The sequence below is a fragment of the Delphinapterus leucas genome, chromosome 6 (assembly GCF_059928025.1).
Source record: "Delphinapterus leucas isolate spDelLeu-1000000601 "Yukka" chromosome 6, BTC_Dleu_Yukka2, whole genome shotgun sequence".
In the NCBI taxonomy this organism is placed as follows: Eukaryota; Metazoa; Chordata; class Mammalia; order Artiodactyla; family Monodontidae; genus Delphinapterus; species Delphinapterus leucas.
The window spans coordinates 55,947,772-55,964,471 of record NC_143134.1 but is presented as its reverse complement, the minus strand read 5'-3'; the positions used below and the strand labels follow the sequence as shown (position 1 = coordinate 55,964,471).

Here is a 16,700-nt window from a genome sequence, read left to right as displayed (position 1 = left end):
ATACTAGGATATGTCTTAGGGTAAGCCACTCAAACCCTGCTCCCCGACCCATTACGCACTGAGATAGAAATGCAAGAAATGCAACTTATCCCCAATTAAGAATTATATAGGGTCTATAGTGTTTTGTTCAAATCTGAAACTCTAGAAGGGTTAAAAAGCTTATCAGACCAATCAGGGAACTTGGAAAGTTTGAGAGCATGTATTTATAGATTTAAGCAAAAATGTTCACAAAATATAAATGTGACCATCAGCCATTAAACATTAAAAAAAAAAGTAACCCATACACAGCTGGGGTAGATTAAGTACTAATTTCAAGTCATTTGAAAGTAGTAAAAAAAAAAAAAAAATTCAAGCAGCAAAAAAATCTACAAACCCACCCTGGAATTTAGAACCTAATCTTCTCTTTGGGTGTTAAAGAAAAATTATTTTATCAATAGCCACTGTTAATGCAATGGATGCATGTGCTGTAACTATGAGAACTAAAAACCATCCTTCTTATCTTCTCAAAACATCGAATTGTACTCATAGAAGTTTCCCCACTCTACAAGTCTTCTACAGTTGAGTTCATAATAATAGAATGTATGTTATACAAGATAAGACAAATGAGGAAAATATTTATTTTCCTTAGAATAGCATTGGCAAAGGTTACTAAATTGAATCACAAATGTTTACAGCACTTGACTGCAATTCTTATCACTGTTTTCCCACGAAACCAGAAGCCTGGCCCCAAAGGTTTCTGCATTCCTACCTTCCCCTCCCTCAGCCCACATGACAGCATCAGACGGCTGAGGGATCAGTATATTCCAGCATCATCACCTCCCCATGTGCCCAGTTTTCATCGTACCGCGGAAGCCCCAAAGCAGACTTCTGGGCAGCCTCGGAAATGAACCCCCCCCCACCTACTTTGCAGGTGGCACTGGGCCAGTTCTGAGAGTGTGGGGTTTCCAGAAGGCCACCTGGCGTGGCCTCCAGGTGCTATTACACTAGCCCAGGACAAACTAGGCCTTGATGTTTCTGGAAAGGGTTGTGTTAAAAAGCATTTCTCACCTGCTGAAGAATGTGTCTTTCCCTCAGCGTCATCAACCTTCTGTGAAGCTCTACCAGTTCATCTAGGTATGCCTGAAAGAGAACAGCATCCCCCACAAAGAACAAGCACTTTAAGGAAGCAGTTCAAAAATAAAAGAATAAACAAATAAGAACATACAAGCAGTGGTTAGAGGTTCCACATACTACCCTCTACCCCAGGCTGTGTGGATGCACTGCCCAAGGCCTTTGCAGACCAAATCTCTCTTGGCCAACTATTAACTTTTCAAGCCAGCTTTTTATTGATAAAAAGGGCAATTCTTGCACTTATTTGCTCTCAACAAGGTTCAAGTGAGCAGGTTCCCCCTCTCCCAACAACGCCTCTACAGAGAGAAGGGGAACTCAATGAAAAATTTTGAGTTTAAATGTATTATCACAGTCTACACTCTTTTTTTTTTAACTATTCTTCCATCTTAGAAGCATTTTAACAGAAAAAAGCCCAAGTTTGAATATGGAAGCACTGATGCACATTATCAATTATGTCAGGGCAAACTGAAAAGAAAAAAGCCCTCTTGGGTCCCTCCTGGTCATATCTAACATTGCTAGTGAACAGCAAGTAACAGGACAGAAGAATGTCTTATGACATTAGCATCTGCTTTGTCAAGAGCTCCCCTGAAAAGGCAGAGGTGCACCTCCGTATACTCAGGCTCATGGTCTTTGCTAGCATAAATGCCTGGATGTTCCGAGTGCCATTTGCAATGAAGGCAAAAGAAAGGTCTGTGAAGCATTAGCCAGGCCCGCCCCTGCAAAGCACGTGAGGACCCTGCCCACAACGAGACACAAACCCCCAACAGCCCTTGAAGTCAGATTTTGGATGCGTGACTGCACGCTTGGGGAAAACACACTGCACTGGGATCAGATGTCCTGCTCACTTAAGTCTGAGATTCCTTAACCCTCCACCTGCACTACAATTCTCTCACCTCCCAATTCAATGGGCCTGAAATCCCTTGGCAATCATGGATAGCATAAGGCCAGGCTTAACACTGGAGATATAAACAACACTTGGAAAATAAACTACAAAGCATTGGGAAGAAGTGCTTGTCATTTGGAGGTTTCAGGCGTTTCTGATGAAGAAAACGAAAGGAGAACCAGCGAGGATGATCAAGGGAAACACAAAGAAACGGAAGAGGGTCAGTGCTGGAGCACTCACAGTAATGGACTGGACACCTACCTTGTCACATTCACCATTCTTTATTTGCTTATCTGATTTGCTTTGCTTTATTGGACTTTTCACTTCAAGAATCTAGGGATCAAAGAGAACACAGTTAAATTTGATTTCTAGCACTTCTTAGCTAACCAGCCACCTAAACGAAGGGACTTAAGAATGAAATGTCACAGTGCTTTGTGACCACCTAGAGGGGTGGGATAGGGAGGGTGGGAGCGAGACGTAAGAGGGAGGAGATATGGGGATATATGTATATGTATAGCTGATTCACTTTGTTATAAAGCAGAAACTAACACACCATTGTAAAGCAATTATACTCCAATAAAGATGTTAAAAAAAAATGAAATGTCATATAATAACATCACTTTCCAAAGAGCATCTCTCCTCCATACATTTTCTTTCTTCTCCTCTAATCTTACTTTCTCTGGGAAAATAAATTACGTATATGTGAAATGCTGAGTCAGGGCAATAGAACTTAAAAAAAAAAGAAGGTGACGATAAGGAAATTGATCTAAGCTTCCAAGGCTGCTTCTCTTTTGTGACAACACTCTCACACATATGTACAGCAGCTGAGTTGTAGTGGATTACAGTCCCCTCTGGCAAGAATTTTTTCTTATTCATTCTGTTGTTTCAGCATGACTACCAGTGCTCGGTACACTAAGGATGATAAGACAAACACTCAAATACCCTTTTTAGTACCTGACTTTCAGATTCTAAAAAGTACTCACTCGTATCCACCAAACTGAGGCAGCTTTGGAAATGAAGGTTGCCGTCAGTGACACTGGTTGCTCCCAACTTGGGATCCTCCCACTCAAGAAATAAAGAGCTAGGACTATCTTCTGTATTTCAAGAAATGATGTGTTTACCCATGATAAATATCAAGTGCCTTTCCTTTTATCTGACCCAATTGTAGCTTAGGTTACGAAGAGCAGTTTTGCATACTGTTCAGACTGTTGGGAGCTACGTTTCTAATTAATAAAAAGGAGAAACAAATTATTACTTAATAAATACAATTGATTTATTAGAATTTTCAAAATTGAGAATTATGAGGGAAATATTTTTAAATGGCCCTTGCTTAAAATGGTTGAGAACCACTGAAATTATTGATGAGTGTTTACAAATGTATAGAAACATAAAAAGCAAAGTAATTTGTCTTTTTCATTATATCCTCATTACCAAGTGAGTTATTATAACCTGAAGCTAATATTAAGGAAGAAAATGCAAAATAAAGGAGATATTTAAGAAGTCTCATATTCCTACTGCTCTTCTTTTTATCCATTTCTGCTTTAACACACACACACACACACACACACACACACACACACACACACACACCACTCTCCAGTTCTGTTCAAAGGTCTACCATCTTCCAAAACACAAAAAAGATTTTTAAAATGAGTTCACATTTATTTTGTAATTTAATTTGTAGAAAGAGCATTGATTGGGCTCAGAAACCCAAGTTCAGGTACCAGTCCCATCATTCATCATTTCTGAACCTCAAAAAATGAGATAAAATGAGAGAGATGAACAAGATAACATCCAGGTTTCCATTCAGCTGTAAAATTTTCTACTACAAATAAACATTTTATCTATTGAGGATGACATTCTAGAAAAGACCAAATACTTCTCTAAGGGTACATATTCCTTTGAATTTAGGAAAATGTATAAGTAAGAAGTGAGCTCCTAACAGAATCTTGCCTGAGAATAGCCTTTATTTCTTCATTTTTAACATTAAGATAACCAGAAGACCAATGTGACCAAGCTAACTTCAAATACAATACTTCTGGCAACACAAGGAAATTACTTAATCACAGAGGCAAAGCAATAGTTTTTTTAACATGCTTCACTGTAAAGGAAACCAAACACCCCACTACATTCAGAATTTCCTTCTCTATTGTTGAAAATGAGACCTCAAGGGAACACTGGCGCTGAGACCTAGGAGTAAGTAGGTCAGTAGATGGCACTCCTCACCAACTCAGATCTGGGGCTGGGCCCAAGCAGAGCAGATCTGCTGCGATTTCAGGGAAGAGGAAAAAACAGTGCCTGCCTGCCTTGTGCATTAGAAAATGGAATTTTGTTCCCATCATATCCCACCCCAGAATGCCCCCCCTCCATTCCAGGCCCCCAAGTCATTGCCCTCTGGGGGCCAAGTGACTGAGAACTCTCTATTTGCCATATAGAGCTGTTAACTAGGTTGAGAGAGTTCCACCACCTTCTCTTCAAAGCAGAAAACAGAACATTCAGGGCGCTGAAGTCCCACCCTACACATTCCGTGAGTGCTACAGCACAGAAGGCCCAAATACATTGAAATCCTAGTTTCTTTCTTCTGAAGCTGCAGTGGCAGGAACAAAAGCCCCGGGTGTCAGTGATCCGCCTCGAGTTACTGAGTGGCTGCCCAGAGAGGGCTCAGTTAATCTTCCTGCTTTGATCTCTCCCTGCTCCAAAATAAACAGCTTTGTCAAAACCTCATTCTGAGAGCTGAGCCATGCTGAAGACAATTGTTTTATTTATGATCATTTCTTATCTTTAAGGAAACGACTCCAGAATAGAAAAGTACGGCACCTTGTCTTCCACGGGCTGATTTCAAACCAGTTTAACTGGATAGACTCTTTTATTTCATTCAACATGCCTTGCAGGCTGATAAGTGATTTATCATATTCTGAATATTAACTCAGGTCCCATGGATCGCTTCCTTCCTTTAAGGCCCCCTCACCTCCCTCCCTTCTACACTTTCAGCCAAAAAGGATCTGGAATTTTTATTTTGTTTTAAATTCACATAACAAGGTTTGAAGTTAAAAAAACAAAAAACAAAAAACTTTGGTTAAAATGGCACAGCACTATTATTTCCTATTAAGCTGTATGGGAAGAAAAAGCCACCCAGACTGCTGAGATGCACCATTTATGCACGTGGTAGTCTCTGAAAATAGAACTGTGATGAGTTGCACTTCTCTCCTTAATCTGAGGATATGGCTTGAGAGTCAAAATTTCAAGATTATTATTTTTCTGTATTCCTTTGCGAGGACTGACAACTCAATTATTCAGCAGATGGATTCTCTACTGATGGGTCTTTCATGTTAATGATCACTAGTAGCTCCTAACAATACTCAGGTTAATTACTTGCTTTGTTGACATGTGGCTCTCTCTCTGCTCACTTTTTTCCAAGAGTTAGAAAATGTTTGACTCAATTAGCACTTTCTCTCTTCCCTAGTCCCTAGAAGACTGAGAAAAGGTAAGGAAAACACAGCTTTGTCTGATAATTTACAGAAACTTGAGAGACCATTATCAACCTACAGACAGAGAACAGCCAAGGGATATGGAAGAAGAAAACTCAAGAGTCTTCCCATGTCACAGTTTGGCCTTCCCAGTATGTTCTCATCTATTTTATGTGAAATTTCAGATCATCATCATCATCACTATCACACACACACACACACACACACACACACACACGACTAAAAAACACACTCCAGTTCTAAGACATAGGTCCAAGGAGGAAAGCACCCTGTGGTACATTTATTTCCTACCCTAAACTAGTTAAAAGTGAAAGCATATGGACCTCCTTATTATGCTTATAGGTGTATGGAGAAAATGACATATAACTGAGTATTCCTGACAGATTGATGATTCACATGTGTGAAGCTACATCTGTCAAATAAGCATATGCCAAGGAACTAGTGGTATGCTATTTAATTGGATAAAGTAATTTTTACCCTTTCTAGATAGATGATACCATTTATTTTTGTTTTCATTCTGCTAGACAGGTTAATAAAAAAAAAAGTCTGACAAAGACTCTAAACCTTTCCCTGAAACCAGGGCCAGCTCAAGACTGCCCGTCAGGAAGGGATTAGGGGCAGCTCTGTCTGCAGGGCAAGATGGGGGCTTGTTGGAGCTGCATTTATTTAGCAAGCATAGTCTTAACTCTGACTGGAAAATATGCTGAAGGAGACTACTGTGGGGTACAAAAGCACACCCTAATGCCCTTCACTCCTGGCACTGCCACTGCCCAGGAAGTACCCTAATTTTAATGTACCACCCACTGGAAGCAGAAATTAGGCCTATATAGGTTTAAACTGGATATAAAAATATATTCGAGGTCTGAATGCTATTCTTTTGCCAGCTCATACTGAAGCACACACTTATAAATATAAGAAACCCAAGTAATCTAGTTTAGCCAGCCCCGGGCTCTTCTCAACTGAGTGGCAGTGATGGTTATACCCATTGCCCTCACTTTCCCCTGAAACACCTGACTTGGAGCCACACTGGAGGTGAAAGCTGGCTGGGCCAAGGGCATGGCTGGCACTGGAGGTGGGGAAGCACATGGACTTCGGGGAGTTAGGATAAGGAAGAAGAATGCACACCTCCTTGAATGGCCAGTCTGTAATGGATGATGAGGTTGGGCCTGCAGTCACAAAGAAATTGCAGTTGAACTGTAACTGGTGAGGTAAAGAACACTGATATTATTTCTACTTAATAATGCAGGCTTTAAGTTGTAGATAAACTTTATAAATGAGGAATTTTAAATTTTGAGAGATTTTTGCTTATGCTTTACACAAAATTTAAAATGAAAAAGGCTTCGGCTATAAAATCACAGTTTCCCCATAAAACAAAGATCACAAATTCAAGGGCAAGTGTATTTAAAATCACAGGTAGGACACCTGTGAAACAGAATAATTTTACAAAACCACATTTCCTTTATTTTCAAGTTAACATTCATACAGTAACTTGAATTAAGCAATTATTGTAGAGGTCATGTGGAATCTGTCTAAACAAAGAAATAAGAATAACGTGGTAATAGAGTATCAACTCAATGCATAATGACGGTTTTACAATACTTGAAAATAGTTTATTTTAGCAAGTATTTAAAATAATCATTTGTTTAACAAAAGCTCTTCATCACAGCTTTTGAAGTTCTGCCTAGACCTTATCCAAATAACTATATTCTGAGTTGATCATCAAATTCACAAGCTTTCCTTTACCTTGATTTATAACAGCAATGATAATGACCACTGTTTACTGTGTATTTTATAAACTATTCCTTACAATCCCAAGTGATAATCCTTTTTCCTGGATGAGCACACAGAGGCAGAACACCTATAATAATAACCATCTATCATCAACTGTTTGCCAAGAAGGTATGAACAATGCCGCATGCCCTTTACATATATCTTTTGTCATCCTCCCAGTAACCAGCAAGGTAGATATTAATATCCCCATTTACAAATGAGGAAACTGAGGATAAGTTAAAAGTTATTTTCCCACTAATAAATTACTGTAAATTAGTAAAACAAAGAACCAGGCTTTATATTAGCTCCAAAAGTCATATTCTTTCTTATTCACTTACCAGCCTACTTACAACTGAGGGGGAAAATATACAGAAATCAGGAATAAATGAGCAACACTTTTTGTCACCATCCCGTCCTGCATCTAATTAATTAACCCATCCAATGGAACATACTTTTCATGACAACAGAAGTTCTTTTACCCTAACTATGTTTACTCCTAAGGCTGTAGATTCCCACTTATTTGCTATCAAGAGGGACTTTGTTTAAAACTCAAGGGGTGAAAAGTTTTGCATGCTTAGTAAAAGTGATCAACCTCTAGTTCTGCAGAATCTTGAGAAGTGCAAACCCAGCAACTTACCTGGTTGTTGTTGGTTTTTAATAAGGGTGGTGGCGGTTCGTGATGTAGGGGTGAGGAAGCAGAACTGCTTTCACTATCACTGCCATCACTTAAGCTAACTCTGAAAAGAAACAGAAAAGTCATATGCGTCATTACAGACAGTTCCTGAAATATCCAAAGAATTAAGCGCAGAGAGTAAGGAATCCAAACACTAGTCACTGTGAACTTGTCTTAACTCATATAACCGCTACCACGTACTGGTGTTTTACTTTATATCTGGGATAGGGTCAAGTGTTTTATCCACTACTTCTCATTTACTAATCCCCATTTCACAGATGAGGAAACTGAGACCTAGAAAGACTAGGCCACTCACCTAGCGTCACAGAGGTAAGAGTGGAGGTTATAGGATTCAAACCCAAGCAATGGGACCTGAAGCTGGTGCCCAGCCAGTATATCTTACTGGCTTCATTTATTCATTCATCTCCCTGTTCCAGCTCCATCCACCTACTATCATAAGCATGTCACCCAAGCTTGCAGGTTAGCAAAATTAGACAGTTCACAGGTTACTACCTTTTCCTCCTTTCCCCCAGCCTATTTGCTACAGGTGAAATTTTTACAAATATGGCTAAAATACAGGCTGCAGGAATGGAAATAACTGCTAAGAAGAATGCAGACTAGAGCCCTGCAGGACTGACAGCTCAGGGTGACATCTGAGGATGGGATGTGTGAAGCCCAATACGATAGACCCATCACCAATCATTTCCATAGTGTAATGATGCAAAGCTGACCCTAGTTCTGATACAACAATTCACTGTAAATACACCACAGCAACATGAAGAGACAGCACGTTTGGGATAACTGCTTTAGAAAAATACAATATCTTTCAACAATGAAAGACAATAAAAATATCACCTCCTCCCCAATTTTTTCCTTTTCAGAACAAAATGGAATTTTCTTTTAGCCAGAATAGGAGATATTTCTTCATTCTACTCTGTTGAATGTATGCCCTCTTTTAGAAATACCCTTCAGTGTTTGCTCCCTCTCCTTGGTTATATAGTAACCTAATATAATATTCTTCTCAGAAACAGAAGATGCTTTAGAAATCAGGATAGTTTTTCTTTTGCTCTAAATAGGCAATCACATTCCAGCTCTATAATATATTCAGAGAGACAAGATACAAGACAGGAAATGAAAAGGATACACTGAGACATCCTTTTAGCAAAAACTGATGGAACTTGTTTTTCTTAACTAAATTGCATTAATGAAGTGTTCAGTTGAAGCACTGCTTTAAAATGCTTCTTGACTGAAGTGGAGGCTGAGTATTTAAACTGATTAAACAGTTGAGACTTCACAAGTGCAATGAAGATCAAACGTTATGCTGGTGGGGACTGTGCTAACAGCACATGTCAGGAGGGGAGAAAAGCCTTTCCAACAACTGTGCGTCACATCGGCCAACTCACAAACGTGTATCATCTGACCCATATTGATTCAGGGGATGGGGCAGGAAGGGGGCAGGCCCCAGCTCATCACAGAATATGGAGATCTTCTATGTAACAATAACTTGGGAAAGTGTCTAAGTAAATGTCTAAGCGTCATGCATTTTTCACCAGCTACATGTAAGAGCAGCCAGTGGTCAGGATGTTGGTTGTTATAAAGACGCTCCTCACCTACAAGTTTCAGTCCATTTTTAGGGTTTTTTTGCCCTATCAGTTTCCTTCTTGTCAGATTAAAGACTTCTAAAGGGAGATATTATAAGGCCAAGGCCATAAGTTTCCTTATTTTCTCCTATTTAAAAGGAATACAGATGGGTGAGTTTGGGAGACAAGGCGGAGAAAGAGATATTGAGTACGGCCATAAGGAAGAATCGCTGAGAGATTTGACAGGGCATATACTCTACGGAGCCTCTTCTCAAAGGACACAAAGGAATCACCAATTAGCAACATATGGTCTGTCCAGTATGGGTTAAGATCGCATTCTTTATAGGAATTTTAGGGTAACAGATAATGGGAAAAGATTTAACGCAATAATTATAAATGTAATTTTTAAGTTCAAATGGATCCATACTTTTTCTACTCAAAACGCATTAAAGTAAGCATGCCTATTTGTTTTCCTCATGATAAAGAAATAAAATCCTCAAGGCAATTTCAAGTTGACTATTAATTATAAGTGACATGAATTACCATCTTATAATGTAGAATTATGCCTCACCGCATTAAAGCTACTTAAGGAACCTAACTGTCAGCACACTTAAAAGGAATTTATTTTCTGGAAAACACACAGGTGATCCTCGTTTTACTTAGGTCACACACATAATGTATTGAAGCCAATTATGCATTTTTAACTACAAACAGCAAACACATTTCCTCAGATTCTGAGCTACCTACAGCAATGGATCTACACAAATTCTTCAAATGAAAGCAGAGTTAATTTCAGCAGCCAGTCCTGCCACCTTGGCATTTACTTTGAAGAGCAAAGACTTCTAATAGGACTTCTTCCCTATAAAATTTATGGAGGAAAAGCCTCTCCTTTCTGAGAAAAAAGAATAAATAGTTCCCTGGAGAAGTTGCGTCAGCATGCCAAGGTACTGCAACTTAAAAAATGAATGTGACCATTTACTGCCATTGTTTTTGGTGTTGCACACAGGGAACCTCATTCCTTCCAAGACACTCACCTGCGACTTCGGCTGCCTCCTCTATTTACAGGTCTCTCCATTTCGGAGTCATTGTCATTATCCTCTGCCTCATCTGATTCTTCCTCATTGTCATCAGAATGCAGATCTTTCATTATAGACCTTAAAGGACCTGAGTAATGACAACGAAACACAGGCAATCAAACACACTTAGCCACATCAGACAGAGAGGAATGCTCACCAGCACAGAGCACTGGTTAAAAATTACCACTATCATATATATTTATACAATTTACATGACAAATTTGGTAGTTTCTGGAATGCAACCTCTGCCAAAACACTACTGCTTTCAAAACAGATGCCCGAAAATGTTCTTTAGAAAATCTCTATTTCCTAGGGATTTTTTTCTATGCATTTTTCTTCCTTAAGAAAAATCACACCTAAAAAGAAAGCTCTGTTAGTAAATTGAATGTTTTGTTAGGTTAATCCGTGTATTGAAAAGTTGAGACTAATAAATCACCATGGTTGTAACTTGTTCTTAGCAGTGCAGCCTTTGTGTGGTAGTTTTTGATCTGTTAAGGTTTAGCTGTTCCTTTTATTTCAAGGTCAATTTCAGGTCAAGCAAGCATTTCAGTCAAGTTCAGATTATAAAGTATTTCAATTCCACGGTGTAATGTCCTATCTCTGATTTTGTATTGATCTTGGACACAAGGTCTTGTTGCAACAATTCTGTGTAGCCAATTTTATTTTACTTTTTAAGAAATTCCTGGCAAAATACTGGCATGTATTTACATAAATAAGACCATGTAATAAATCAGGTGCCCAGAATATTCAAAAGAGTATCCAGTATTAGATGGAAGAGAAAAATCAATTCAGATTATTCTAGAATTGAAAAAACAAACAAACAAACAAAAAAATGCATAGTGTGGCTTATTTTCGTCGTACTACTCTAAATGTGATGAAAACAAAATAGATATTTCTGATCTTAACAGAAGAGATTGTAAAGGCAATCAAGAAAGTGAGAGAGGCATTTTCATTCTGGATTAGCCAATTCCTAAAGCCTAATCTGTGACAGGACTATCTGAGCTATCATTAACTCACTTCTAAAGTAAGTATTGACTCTCTGTAATCTCACATTCTGCAAAACCCAAATTTCTCTGCTTTTGTAATGGGCCTTTATCTTTGGAAGTCAGTGGAACAAAAACTCTGAACACCCAAAATGAACAGTGTCTTATTTTTTGCTGGAAGCTTAGCCTTAGCCTGAACACACACAACAGTTTAATCCTTTTCAAAACATACAAGGCCATCAGGAATTCAGCGTGGTCATGAAAAAGGCAATGTGTGACATGATGCTCAGAAACAAATTATTTCTTGACACTATCTCACTTTTCATGTTAAAAAAAACAAACAGAAAAAAGGAGCCCACATTTGAAGAGTTTCCACACATGAAAAAGTGGAACATATATTTAGTTAATGTTCCAGTTAAAATTTTTTTATTAAATTTCTTTATTTTGAGTTGAGTAGAAGAAAATATATTTTAAAGACAGCAAATTAACACTCACCAAAGAAAAAGGTCTACTAATCTGTAGAAAAATAATAAAATGAAAGATGTCCAGGAGGGAGACTAAAAGCCTATTTCTCTCTGTCAAAGTCTCTCAAGTCCAGCTTTCGCTATTGTATTTCCTTTGGGAACTCCCTGGAATGGGCTGTGTCTATAATCCCTTTGTAAAATGGGACTCTGATGGCAGGGACTGGAAAAAGGGGAATTTCTAAAGGTTGGCCTCATACAACAGAACAATACTCAAGTGCATTCCTAGGGGAAATAAACACAACTGCATAAAAGCCAAGTTATCATTCAAATAATAAAACAGTAGAAAATAGGCCATAAATCAACTCATTAAGATGTTATATGAGAAAAATGTCTCCTAGTTGGCCCAGGAGATGTGGATACCTTGTTGCCTGGTCTGGGACGGTGTGAAGCTGGAGCTGGAGCTGGAGCTGGAACTGGCAGGACTGGGTTGTTCAGACTTGAAAGAAGAAAAAGTTATCATCAATAAATGTACAGGACACTACATGTCTAAAATTAAAACCACTATTTTTGCTCAAACATATTTTACCCCACAGAAACAGTCTGACACTGTGTAAGAAAAATGACTGTAAATTGCCTTATGTCGAAAACCCTAACACAGAGTCAGTGTCCTTTTCATTTTGCCCATCATATTTTTATTAGATGCAGAAACAAGTATAAAAACTTAGGGATAAAGAGGGAAACACCTGGGTGTGATAGGAGGCAAGAACCTGGCTTTGATTCCACTCCTATGTTTATTGCTATCCGGATCTCTTTCTGAAAGATACCTTGATTACCCTTTCTGCAATGTTTGATTGACTCAACTGGTTAAAACATAGTGGTAATGAGGCCAAGGTCATTAGTTCAATCACATTATGAGCCAGTTAATTTCACTCTGGTCCAAGGCCATGACCCAACCCTAACCCCATTCATCCAGTTCACAAATAGGAGACCTGGCCAAGTCCTACAAATGAGTCAGGGGAAAATGTTCCCACTACTTAAAAAAACAAAAATAAAAAAAAACACCCTTTTAATTCCACAGCACACTGATGCAGGGAAAGAGCATCACATACACACCCCACTCTCTTACTCTCAATGCATTCCCTTCATCCTTCAGTACCCAGAATAAATTTCCACATCCTCCTTGACCCATCAACTCAGAGTTCTCGTCCTTCCCCAAACCCACTGAAAATATGGATCATCTGCTTAGAAGATATGCAGTAGTATCGTTCTACCTCCGACGTGTATGTCTTTTCTTTCTAGTAGCCTGCAAGCACTTGAAAAAGCAAGGATTGGGGCATTTGTCTTGTGCTGCTTGTTATTCCCTCATACTCAGCAACATGCATTGCATACAGCAGGCGCTCTATCTGTGACTGGCGGCACATTAGGCCCTCTGGTCCACCATCTGCCAGTTTTTGTTTTTTGTTTTTTTTGCGGTACGCGGGCCTCTCACTGTTGTGGCCTCTCCCATTGTGGAGCACAGGCTCCGGACGCGCAGGCTCAGAGGCCATGGCTCATGGGCCCAGCCGCCCCGCGGCATTTGGGATCTTCCCGGACCGGGGCACGAACCCGTGTCCCATGCATCGGCAGGCAGACTCTCAACCACTGCGCCACCAGGGAAGCCCTGTCTGCCAGTTTTTATGAGACTTTATAGTAGGTAAAGATGGGAAGAGAAAACACATGGACAGAACTGTGCAGAGAAATTGATCATGCCATCCACACATTTGAATTTTACATAGTTAAGGCCCAATTTAGTCTAAAATAACAATGTTGATAAAGTTGGTTGAAAGAGTGGACCATTTCTATTCCATTTTTAATGTGCTCATAGTTTCAACTACATACTCATGTTTTGGTTTTCTTAATTAATTTATTTCTGGCTGCGTTGGGTCTTCGTTGCTGCACCCAGGCTTTCTCTAGTTGCAGCCAGTGGGGGCTACTCTTTGTTGCGGTGCGCGGGCTTCTCATTGCGGTGGCTTCTCTTGCTGTGGAGCACGGGCTCTAGGTGCATGGGCTTCAGTAGCTGTGGCACATGGGCTCAACAGTTGTGGCCTGCAGGCTAAAGCGCAGGTTCAGTAGTTGTGGCACATGGGCTCAGTAGTTGTGTCTCGTGGGCCCTAGAGCACAGGCTCAGTAGTTGTGGCGCACGGGCTTAGTTGCTCCGCGGCATGTGGGATCTTCCTGAACCAGGGCTCGAACCCATGTCCCCTGCATTGGCAGGCGGATTCTTAACCACTGCGCCACCAGGAAAGTCCCCATACTCATGTTATCTGAGAAACATTTGAGGTCTTCTCATGGACAGGAAACATCTTTCTAGTTTGCTCAGTGGGTGACCACGTTTATCACGGCCACGTGGAGGACAAACAAACAGCACAATCAGAAGCCACTCCATGAAGGTGAGAATCTCAGTTCAGCTCGTATTACAGTTTCTCACCCCTGATTTTTTCATCTCCCATCTCAGCACTGAACCCACTACTCCCCCCTCTCCAAGCAACACCAAGCTCCACAGACTCAGACACAAGGAAGCACTTTCAGGCATTCCTAATGCACACTTCACATCCCCAGGCTGGATAGGAAAACAGGTGTCAGTAATCTACCACTCACCCTGCAGGAAAAGAGCCAGACGGGATCTCTAATGAGCAGCAGGCGGCCCACTAACCCATCACCACAGCAAGATTTCCTTGAGATTTGCAGTACACTGTCCTACACATTGCCGTTTGCGGCCCACAAAGGAGAGCTGGTGGACAAGGACAGAGGCCTGTGGGAGGTACTCTTCATTTCTGTCAAGTGGCTTTTCCACTGTCCAGTCACTATGGTGAGTCACACAACTGAAAGGGCACGCAGTCAGCAGCAACGTGCAATGCCCAGCTGCAAAACATTTCTCCCGTGGTCCACAGAGCACTCCCTTTCCTCTCGAAGTTGCTCTTTTCAGCCATGAAAAGTGTCTGCAAATGGTATTATTTTGATAGCTCTGGAAACCATTTGGGAGCCAAAAAAGAGGTTTCCTTATAGTGAGCAGAGAGAGCTCTAATCCCCATCCTGCCTGGCCAGTACGCGTCGTCGCATTGGACTTTAAAGGAGCTGTTCTGCCAGAGCTATTTGCTGAGAGTGACATTGATTAGGATCAAGAGGATGGTGGCCATCTCTCCAACTACCCCATGCTAAATGTGACCCATCTGTCTCAAGCATCATGCCAATGCCCGAACCAAATCTGGAGGCAGCCTTCTTTTAGTTTCTTAATCATAAACAAGGTTAATAATGCCACAGTTGCTAACCATCATAATAATGCCATAGTTTGCTAACTGGAAAACAGTAAAAAAATGCAACACAACAGGAGAAAAAGGCTTTCCATGCAATGTTTATCATTAACACCCTGACTCTTCCACCAAACATTCGAGCAGGCTTACAGTAGAAGACATATTCATTCAATGAGAATATTAAAACGGAAAGTTGAAAGCAACAGAAGTGGATGGAGGAGGATAAAATGTTGAATGATGGGCAGAAAATTCCAATGTCCAGGAAGCTTTATGGAATCAGGACAATGACTTGTAGAATTTGAGAGCTGAGGAGACCTTTGAGATGATTGAAAGGAGTGATTCTCATACTTTCTTGAGCATTAGAGAATCAACTGGAAGACTTGTTAAAATGCAGACCCACCCAGGGTTTCTGATTCTCTAAGTCTGGGATAGTGATGAGAAACTGGATCTCTTACAAGTTCCTAGGTGATGCTGATGCTGCTGTTTTGAGGGTCAACCAGACTTTTGAGAACCACTGACCAAAGACTCAGAAATTCATAGCTGTGAATTTTCATCAGAATCAGCTGGGTGGATTCTACACATGAGGAGATTCTGATTCAATGTTTGGTGGGGTGGGGTGTGGATGCCAGCCATGTTTATATTTTAAAAGTTCAACAAATGATATTAATGAACACCACTGATATTAAGTTGATCACTTCTCTTTTTATACAGGCAAAAAACATGTTTTTGAAAGAATCTTAATTTTAAGAAAGCGTAAGAGTTTGCATCATGAGAAAAAATAGAAACTTACTGCTCTATGCAGAGATAGTATCCCTGCCTACTCTTCCAAGTATTTGGCAAGAAAGCACCCTGACAGAACACGGTTACCAGTAAATAAAAACATTTATGAAGCATGTACAATTGTGTTTTGGTGGATGGACCTTAAACTAACCTAAGCTGACCAGGACAAAATTCAACTAGATGTTAACTGCTCAAAAAGCCACTCTGCTACTAGATGAGGCTGACACAGCCCTAGATTTTATCAAGTCCAACAAAACAGAGCTGCAGCTCACTTTGTTTGTATTTTTCAAAAAAAAAAAATCAGATTTACCCCCCAAAAATACAAGTCAAGGATGACTATATAAACTAGGTAAGGTTGTGTGCTTTACAAAAATATTCACCACAAACAGGGCTAGATTAAGATTTTTTTTTGTTTTTTGTACGCGGTCCTCTCACTGTTGTGGCCTCTCCCGTTGCAGAGCACAGGCTCTGGACGTGAAGGTCCAGCGGCCATGGCTCACGGGCCCAGCCGCTCTGTGGCACGCGGGATCCTCCCAGACCAGGGCACGAACCCGCATCCTCTGCGTCGGCAGGCGGACTCGCAACCACTTCGCCACCAGGGAA

General features: G+C 40.3%; 1 protein-coding gene across 2 annotated transcripts in view; it reads right to left on the bottom strand.

Annotated features, from left to right (window-relative positions):
- The window catches only part of MLLT3 (MLLT3 super elongation complex subunit), a 257,641-nt gene that overhangs the window by 6,681 nt on the left and 234,260 nt on the right, over nt 1-16,700 (bottom strand). For both annotated transcript variants that reach the window (XM_030763806.2, XM_089913180.1), the window contains 5 exons: nt 12,448-12,523; nt 10,539-10,668; nt 7,889-7,988; nt 2,255-2,326; nt 1,048-1,119 (listed from right to left, as the gene is read on the bottom strand). In XM_030763806.2, the coding sequence (XP_030619666.2) occupies nt 1,048-1,119; nt 2,255-2,326; nt 7,889-7,988; nt 10,539-10,668; nt 12,448-12,523 (450 nt within the window). The remainder of the gene's footprint in view (nt 1-1,047; nt 1,120-2,254; nt 2,327-7,888; nt 7,989-10,538; nt 10,669-12,447; nt 12,524-16,700) is intronic.